General features: G+C 38.7%; 1 protein-coding gene and 1 long non-coding RNA gene across 2 annotated transcripts in view; one reads left to right on the top strand and one right to left on the bottom strand.

The window, feature by feature from the left end:
* Nucleotides 1-8,915, top strand: part of LOC144663902 (uncharacterized) — a 284,797-nt gene that overhangs the window by 23,294 nt on the left and 252,588 nt on the right. The window lies entirely within an intron of this gene.
* On the bottom strand, nt 4,976-8,706 carry LOC144663997 (collagenase 3-like). The gene is made up of 4 exons (XM_078525093.1): nt 8,560-8,706; nt 7,465-7,844; nt 6,448-6,782; nt 4,976-5,078 (listed from the first exon to the last, which is right to left on the bottom strand). Exons 1-4 carry the CDS (start codon nt 8,665-8,667, stop codon nt 5,074-5,076), a joined length of 828 nt encoding a protein of 275 aa, XP_078381219.1. The 5' UTR covers nt 8,668-8,706; the 3' UTR covers nt 4,976-5,073.

Here is an 8,915-nt window from a genome sequence, read left to right as displayed (position 1 = left end):
ACTCTCCTAAAAGGGTAACCCTTCTAGTAGGGTTACCCTCCTTCCATGTAAGCAGGCCCTTAGTGATCTAGTCCATGTACAGTATAGTACCACTTAACACCACCCTCTCCCAAGACGAGAATTGCATTTCACGATACATGATTCTCATAATTACCGAGAGACCAGATAGCCACTTGTCTCATACACTGCAGTAATAACTTTTAAATAAAACTGTAAGTACAAAACCTCTCCTTCCGACATATACAACTTTTCTATCTAGGCCCATTCTTTCTAACCTGTGGTTACCACTAGTTTGTCTAGAGTGCAATGGGAGTACCAGCGCTTTGCATTCTAATGATCACTTATGGATGGATTGTTTAATTTTTAAGAACACTGGGGAAGTGCAAAGAGAAACATGAGGCATAAGTGATTGCTTCTTGCACTGCTCAAGTGTTATTAAATATTCACAACTGCTTATACAACTCAACAGTCCACTAGGAGCATTGCCTTACAAATACATTTCCTTCATAAACTGCTCAAGAAATTGCATGTGCTAAAACTTGTGACCAGCCAAGTGTATTAATTACAACTGATGCAAGCCTAGTGACGAGTTTGAACTGACCTGAATGTCATTTCACACACAATTCCTTAAACACTTCATAACAAGACTTCGATCAAATGTGATCCTCACAGTAACACAGTGTAAGGTGCAGAGCTACATACACTGGAGCATAATTTTATGGGCCTGGAAATTTTAGCATCATGGAATTTGTAACATTCTAGGCAGTTACCTTACGTTCTGTATTTGCATGTAAAATACTTCTTGGGATTTAATGATTAGTAGGTACTTAGACACATTTAGAAGGATTTAAAAATTGGATTTCCGTACGCGAGAAAGAAGGAGAGCATTTGTTTCTGTCCTGTGGACGTTTCCTTTTAAGAAAGTGCACTTCAAGGTTTATTTATTTTATGCAACCATTCATTCGTGACTTTCTGAACATGCGTTTAAAATAAAATTAAAATGCGGTCTAAGAAATCAGTCGTTAACGAGAAAAAAGTAAATCCATTCAACGACTAGCGTCATTATCACGGCAAATTTATAATATGAAAAGGAAGAAAGGTCCCGACTTATCTGATAAATATGATTGCAATATACCCGCCAATAACATCAACACAAAATTACATTTTGTATAAATCTGGTCGTATACAGTGAATTTGGAAGAGAATTACGTTTAGATGCATCGACAACGCAAAAGACAAACTCCAGAAAGCAATTCATTTCCATTAATCCAAATACAATTAAAATTCTGCCTGTGTATCGCAGTTCAAACACTTGTCAATGACACATGCAGGGTAACAAAACACAGCATATTTCTGTTCACGAACAATTTTCGGAAGTGATTTGCTGAAAATTGTTCGAATAGCGAAGCAAGGCGAAACCGCTAGATAATCTGTTCAAAATCGTATTCTGAGCTATGTTTACGTCGCTTTCGTAGAGGTGGTAAAGAGCGAGCTAAGCGTATACCACGAAAGAAAAACAACATTTGAAATCTACAATTTCAATGTTCAAGAATTCGAATTATCGATCAGATAACGCTACAAATCAGGCAAAGTTTGTTGTGGCCTCCGACTGCATAGAAGAATAGATTTCCGACACAGCGAAGCGCTGGCCTGCCGAAAATTTCGGTTTCTGACATAGTGAACTTTTTTTTCCATTGGAAAGATCATAATATTGTACGAAGGTGAAAGGTGTTTTGTTTACGAAAAAAAGTGCTGGATTTCGAATTGTAACAATTGCTTGAGGATTCCCTAAACAACCTGAGACAAAATGCGTGAGGATACATCGACAAAACATTACAATAACTACACGCAGTTTCAAAGAGAATATAAAAGTCAGATTGCTTCTTCAGGTCACAACAAAAATTATAAAACCACCAGAATTCGGAAATACAAAATTAAGGCACGTGGACAGCCGAAATATAAGTTTCACAAAACATTCCGAGAACGCTATATCAAATAGCTCGAACAATTCATCGAAAATGCTAATTTGCGCATTTTTCAACTTCAACAACAGAACTGTTAAAAATCCTCATCGGCAAATAAAAGCGTCAACGAGCTAGTAAACTAATAATATGCCATTTCCCTTTAGTTAGCGAAACAGGGATGCGAGAAATTCGCCTTATTGAAAGGCAGCTGCCGTGATATTTTTATTGCACGCCGCGAAGGGCAAGAGAAATTACCGAACAAGCATATAGATGGCCAATAGTAAACAGAAAGCTGCAATATTCGTAATTATTTTTTTGGTCTTTGTAAAACTATCATCGCGTTGAAACAAAAGCCCTTACCTCTAAATCGAATTTCACCACAGAATCATCAAGCATACAAACTTTGACGGTGACTTTGCGACGATTAGCCCTTCCACGACTCGAACTTTCTTGCTCGCCTATCTCGTAACGACGCGACATCTTTCGTCGGCTGTGGCCTCAGAGAGCACGTGAAAACCTGCCAGAGAAAGCTCCCCCTCCGACAAAACCACAATAATTGAAGAGCAGACGGTCCAAAGGCAAATTCAAAACTAAAACACTACAACAAAACGAGTCTAAAATTTCGACTCGGCGCGGAACACCAACATGGCTTCAAAAGGGCCCAGTCCGATCCTCGCTGCTGATTGGCTAAAATTAAGTCAATTATACTCTTTCCAAATATGGCGCTTTTGCGCCCGGAAGTGAGCTAATGCAGTACGGAATAAAACAAATACCCTAATCGCCGCCATTGGCAAAGTAATCATCTTTTAATTACAAGAGTGTCTCTAAATGTTCATCACACGCACATATTTGATATTTTAGCCTTTCATTTGCAAATGACGAGAAGGGAACGTAGAGTAGTTTCGAATTTAGTCACAGGCTATTTTGTGAATGTGGGGTGGATTCATTTCCGGTGTGGTCATACGCCGTTACATCACATATAAATTTTCTTTTTCTTAGACGTGGGAGTCGTTAATTTAGAAAGTTACTATTTCTGTTTCTTTTCTTGCTAAAAGGAAAACAGCCTAAGCCAGATTTCAAATCAAATTGTGAGAATCAAAAAATTGGACATTTCGGATCTGATTCGACCTCGGCTCCTGGTTCTGCTAACTGCTTCTTCATGTACGTTATTTCCAAGGTTATTTCCTATCTGTCCTTCAGCTGAAGATGTCGTTTCCGGTATCAAATTAATTACTCAAATAATTGCTAAATTACCTGACTAGGTGGGGCGTGATACGTGGGATCAAAAGCCTTAAAACCGTTAGACTCTCAAAAAACGCCTCGGCTTTGAGAAGTTTTGAGGCTTTAAGTTTCCCGTCAGCGTTATAGCCGAGATCAATTAAAGGTTATTTGGGAAAACGTCATAGGATCAACCTCGTGTTTCTCTTTTGAAAATGTATTTTATTGTACTTTTTTTCATCTTAAATGAATATGATCCTTTCTATAAAGCTTAGCATAATTCTGTAGTACTTATGAGCCGCACTCCACACTCGCTCACGCTCCACACTCACCCTCGCTCCGCTCGCTGTTTTTTTTTTTTTTTTTTTTTTTTTGGCGTTCTTTCTTCACGTTGAACATCGAGGCTTTGAACAGTTTAGTAAAAAAAATTTCAAAGATAAAATAAGCCCAGACTTTGTTATCAAAATTTAAGGATATAAAATTGTCCGAGTTCAGATCACTGCCTTCTTCTTTTCGTACTGGGTTTCTTCATCTTCTAAGTTAATTTCTGCGGAAAATTTTGCGCGAGAATTATAAATACATTTTTCGCGGATCATTGAAAACCGAAAAAATCGCAAATATTAGAACATGGCGTCAACGTTTTTCGATAGACGATACTCAACTTCACAGCGTGCTGTTCGTCAAAACTACGAGGCTTATCCCTCCTCACCCTAACTAATGCCCACTGTTGACGTTAGGGCTTTCCACAAGTTGCTCGAAATTATTCAAAGAGTTGCTCGAAATTTCTGAAAAAGGTGCTCAAAAGTTGCTCGAAAAATCCAAAAAAGTTGCTTTTGATTAAAAAAGTTGCTCGAAAGTTGCCCCCAAAAATCCAAAAACCTGCTTTTTATCAAGAAAATGTCTTTAAATATATGCTAATTTCCCTTTGAAGGTGATTTCTAAGCAGTTTCATGCAGTTTCACTGCAACAAAAGTATATATAACATTTAAAGGCAAAAATGTTTTGAATTACAAGGATCTCTTTCACTGAGAAAAGTCGTGAAAATATCGATAACGTCATGTTTGCAGACTAATTTTGTAATGTTTTAATGAGGAATGAGTCGAAAGTCGAAACGTCTTCGGATACTCCACAAAAATCTTCGGCAAACGTTCGTATGGCCTTCGGATAACACTCGGACAATCTTCGGTCTAGAAATTGCTCAAAATGCAACAAGTTGCTCGAAAGGAAAATAGTTGCTCATAGAGAAAAAAGTTGCTCGAAATATGAAAAGTTGCCAAAAAGTTGCCGAGCAACTTGTGGAAAGCCCTAGTTGACATCTCTTAATAGAGAAAATCTTTTTCTGTTTGTGAGCATCGCGGTTTTTGCATCGTTTCATGTCATGTTTTTGAAAAAATATTCTCCTGGAACTTATTTGGAAAAACTTACTTCTTCGTATTTAAAATCAAAAGGAACGGTAGATATGCTTTTCACGTTGTTGCGTGCCGCCCGCGTTTTCTACTTTTGGCGTTTTTTTGTACCTTTCGGCATCGTCGCGCACGTTTTTACCCTTATTTGGGATAACCTTTCTCGAAACAATTTTATCCTTTTTCTCTTTCATCTAGCAAGGACAGCTTCTTCAACTCATAATCTCATAGCAGACCCTTGCAATAATTTCTGTAAACGTAGAGCGAATGAGAGGGGACTGTACTCGCAGGCTATAAGAGAGAGGCGTGGGAAAATAATTTTCGTTCTCCTTCCCCTTATGTTTTAACTATTGAACAAAGAGAACTGGACAAATAATGCAACATTACAATTTTTATTAACAATCAAAACAAATGAAATCAACATTTTTTGTTTTTGCTTCTTTTCCTCCAAGGAAACCAGTGCTTATCCACCCAAAGTTACTTACGTTTTAACCTGCAATCAAGAATAGGCAGTGTTTAAAAATTAGACAAATAAATTCCTAAAAAATTATAACCAGATCATATTTTATGGTGGTAACTTGGTAAACAAAGTTAAAAGACAAGACGCGGACAATTTTTAACTCGAGTTTGATATGAATGTTACTGAATGCTTGCCAAATCTACTTCCAATAGATTTCTACGGCCTCTGACTCAAAACAGATGACAACCTTTATTTCGTAAGATATATAAAGATACGTTTTCACGGAGCCCATTTAGGAGACTAAGTTTTAAAGTTAGTGTTCCTTCCCCTTGTAAAACAGAAATTACTGTTGCTTTCCAGATGCCTAAACACGAGGGGCCATGTCGCAGAGACATGTAGCTAGGACATAAGACAGTGCATCAGCGACACAATCCCCCTCGTGTGTGTTAATAATTTGAAGCTCATGCAACGTGAATTTTATTTTATTTTATATTTATCTAAAATAAAATTTTACCTTTTTTTGCGGGAATTCCGCAATGATCGACCCTATCTTTATGTATACAGTGTATTTACATTGGAAATTTAAAAACCTTTTGTATTTGTATTTGGCGGCAGTTATCATTACTGCTGTACAAAGCATTCCGTTTGTTTTCAAGAGGAATCTCTTTTAATAGGTGATGTGCTCGTTCACATCGGCGACGTCTTGCTGCAACATTTCCCTGGGACATATCCCCAGGGGGGTACTCTGGCTTGTAAATGACGGGGATGATCGAATGGAGGCAAAACTCAGGACCCAAAAAAATCCCTAAGTCTTCCGACATTACCCAAAAAAATCCCTGGACCAAAAATAACCCCTCAATAAATCCCTTGTCAAATTACCCCTAAATTGCCAGGAGGGGCAATAACATAACACAAAGAACGCTCGTGTTTGTTTATTCATCATACCAAAACTACGCCAAGGCCGCGCCAAGGCACTTTAGTTCGTTTTTAATACCCAAAAAAATCCCCTATCTAAATCAAGTCACCCAAAAAAATACTTGTCAAATTTTCCAACCCAAAAAAATCCCGGAATCGAAAATTTCAAACCCAAAAAAATCCTTCGATCATCCCCGTCATTAACAAGCCGGAGTACCCCCCTGGGGACATATCCCCGCTTCGTTTTTCACGTGCACATATTTTGTTTTTGTTTTTGTATTTTGTATTTTTTTTTTTTTTTTTGCACTGTTACATGTCCCCGCTCCTTGTCCCCTTGAGTGAACAACATATGATTTTGTCGCTGCTACATGTCGCTACGTATACGATATGCATATATCCTAATGACATGTTCCCTCGTGTACTGGCACCTTCACGTTCATGCACGTTAAAGGATGAGGAGATCATTTTCGTATTTTTTCACACTCACCATACAGAGATCTTATTCCGTTGATATCATCCTGATGCAATGTGGGCCACCCTGTCTTCGCTGTGGGCCACATGACCGAGCCCTTGACGTTGGAGTGCTTCAGGCCTAACGCGTGTCCGATCTCATGAACAGCTACATAGATTAGCGATTGAGACGTCTTCTTCCCCCACCACCACCCAGACGATTTACCACTTTCAGTGTAATACTCTTCGTTGTCGAAATGAATTCGTCCATCGGAAGGGAAGTACGCATGCGCTAAGACTTTGCCTGGACCATCGAACGGATAAGCGCATTGACGTTCACCAGGGACGCCATGATGGGTCCCTTTGCCAAAGCTGAAGAAGAAAATGACACGACAAAATCAATGGCGTAACTGAGGATAAAGAAAAAACTACATTTTTAAGTCGAAGGAGTGACCAAGTCCCGGCAAAACAAAACTAAAATGCTGACTAGTAACATTTCGAAATTTTTAAACAAAAACATTTAAGTCTCCACGAAGGCATTCTTAACGACTTTCCCTTGACTATGCATACCAAAAGCATTTGATTCCGATTTCCTCAAACCCCTCCAAGGGAAACGTAAAAATTGGTTAAAGAAATCGGGAGTAACTGAAGCAAATCCAAGGGAGGTTCGAGAATTAAGGGTGGTAAAGGGGCAAGGGGGGGGGGGGGAGAAGGGTTGTATAAATCAAGTTTCACGAAAAATTAGACGGCCCTTCACAATTCACAAAATATAATATTGACATTCGAGTCATGCTTCACGAAAATAAAAGAAAACGTTATGGAATATCGAGGCTCACGGCTACTATGGATTTCACGATCACGCGGAAAAAATAGCCATTTCACATTTCACGGGAAATAAAAAGGGCCGATCAAGGGTCACGAAAATACCCTTTACCATCCTCAGAAATTGAGGGTTCAAAAAATCAGGATTCCACTGAAAATGTACTTAAAAGGAGTGAATAAGTTAGATAGTTGATGGCTATAATAGGTTACAGTAAGAATAAATGAAGTTTACCTGATCCTTAAATCTGCTTGGCCAAGATCATTAGTTTTAGCAAACTGCAGCCGAGGTGCCACGTCACTCCAGTATTTAAAAGCCCTGGCGATAATCTTGGCTTGATGATCATGTGACATATCATCCCCGTAAGTCAGATAATACTTCAGAGTAGTCTTGTACCATTTACCCAAAGTCGCGTATCGCTTTTGTTGTCCCCCATCGTTTATGTCGACATCCGGGACTCCACAGCGCGGTTTCTTCATCTCATCCAATGTGTCCTCGTCAAGTTCCCCCGTCACTGGCAGACCGAAAAACTTTTGAAAGTTTTCAATCGCTACAGTAGTGTTGTGGTTGCCTGATCGGGTTGGTGATATGTAGTGGTACTGCGTCAGGTAGTCCTGTAGAAATGTAAGGAAAACGTCGATTATAAAACTGATTTGAATCATCCAACGCATCATACTTCTAGATAATGCCTCAATCTCGCTTTATGGTCCTTGTTAGGGCCTCGGACTAGCCGAGTTACAGCCCATAAAGATTGGTTAATGCAGAAACTGGTCTGGGTTAATTAAACTCTCTGACAACAATTACGTCATTTCTACACCACATCAACATGCACCTCTTTATAAAAACTTTAAAGAGTAGACGACCATTTTGATTACTGGGTTTTTGTTATAAAGCTATATTGGTTTGAGCATAGGCTTAACGCTAACGAGTCTGAAAATTATTAAAATATATATTTTTACGTTATAAAAATCGTATTCGAGTTTGCTATGTATAGTAAGAAACAAAATCACCCAATATAAAATGTTGCACGTGCTTAAATTTGACTCTCTGAAGCATGCATTAATCGTTCAAAAGGTGTAGTTCGCCTGGTACACCAAGCTCAATCATATTTAGCGATCCGTTCCATAGCAGAGCTGAAACATTCGAACATTTTGCAAGAGACGCCTATTCTATTACGAATCTCAAGCAAAATGATAAAAGTAATTAAGCTTAGGCCATCATTCGTCAAAACATTCTATCTAAATAGGACGCGTTCTTAACTTCAAAATCTAGCCGCCCCAAAACCGTATTCACGATAACTCTCAAATCAGTCTTTCTTTAAGTACTTACCGTAGCAAAATTTTCCTGGTCTTCTTTCTCTTCAAACCAATCATCATCATCATCACAAACAGCTCTGCCTGCAAATAGCAACGAAAAAAACACCAAGGAGACAAACATGGTCGACCTGCTGCACTTTCCAGCAAAATAGACTGCGTCTTGAAAACGAATACAAAATCGCCTCATATATATGGTGGTAAGGCGTGAGATATCGCCTATTATTCATGTAATTTGTTGCATGCCTTTAATCATGATCAGTAGCAAAGAAAAGAATTACGTAATGTCGTTGTTTTGAAAAAGAGAAAAACAGGACAGGACAGGACAGTTTTGATTACCAGGTGTTGCCCTTCTAACCTGAAAAATATTCG

Source organism: Oculina patagonica, chromosome 8 (genome assembly GCF_052425735.1).
Source record: "Oculina patagonica isolate OP01 chromosome 8, crgOcupat, whole genome shotgun sequence".
Lineage (NCBI taxonomy): Eukaryota > Metazoa > Cnidaria > Anthozoa > Scleractinia > Oculinidae > Oculina > Oculina patagonica.
Note: the sequence above shows the minus strand (reverse complement) of the source record. Positions and strands in the feature narration are given on the sequence as shown.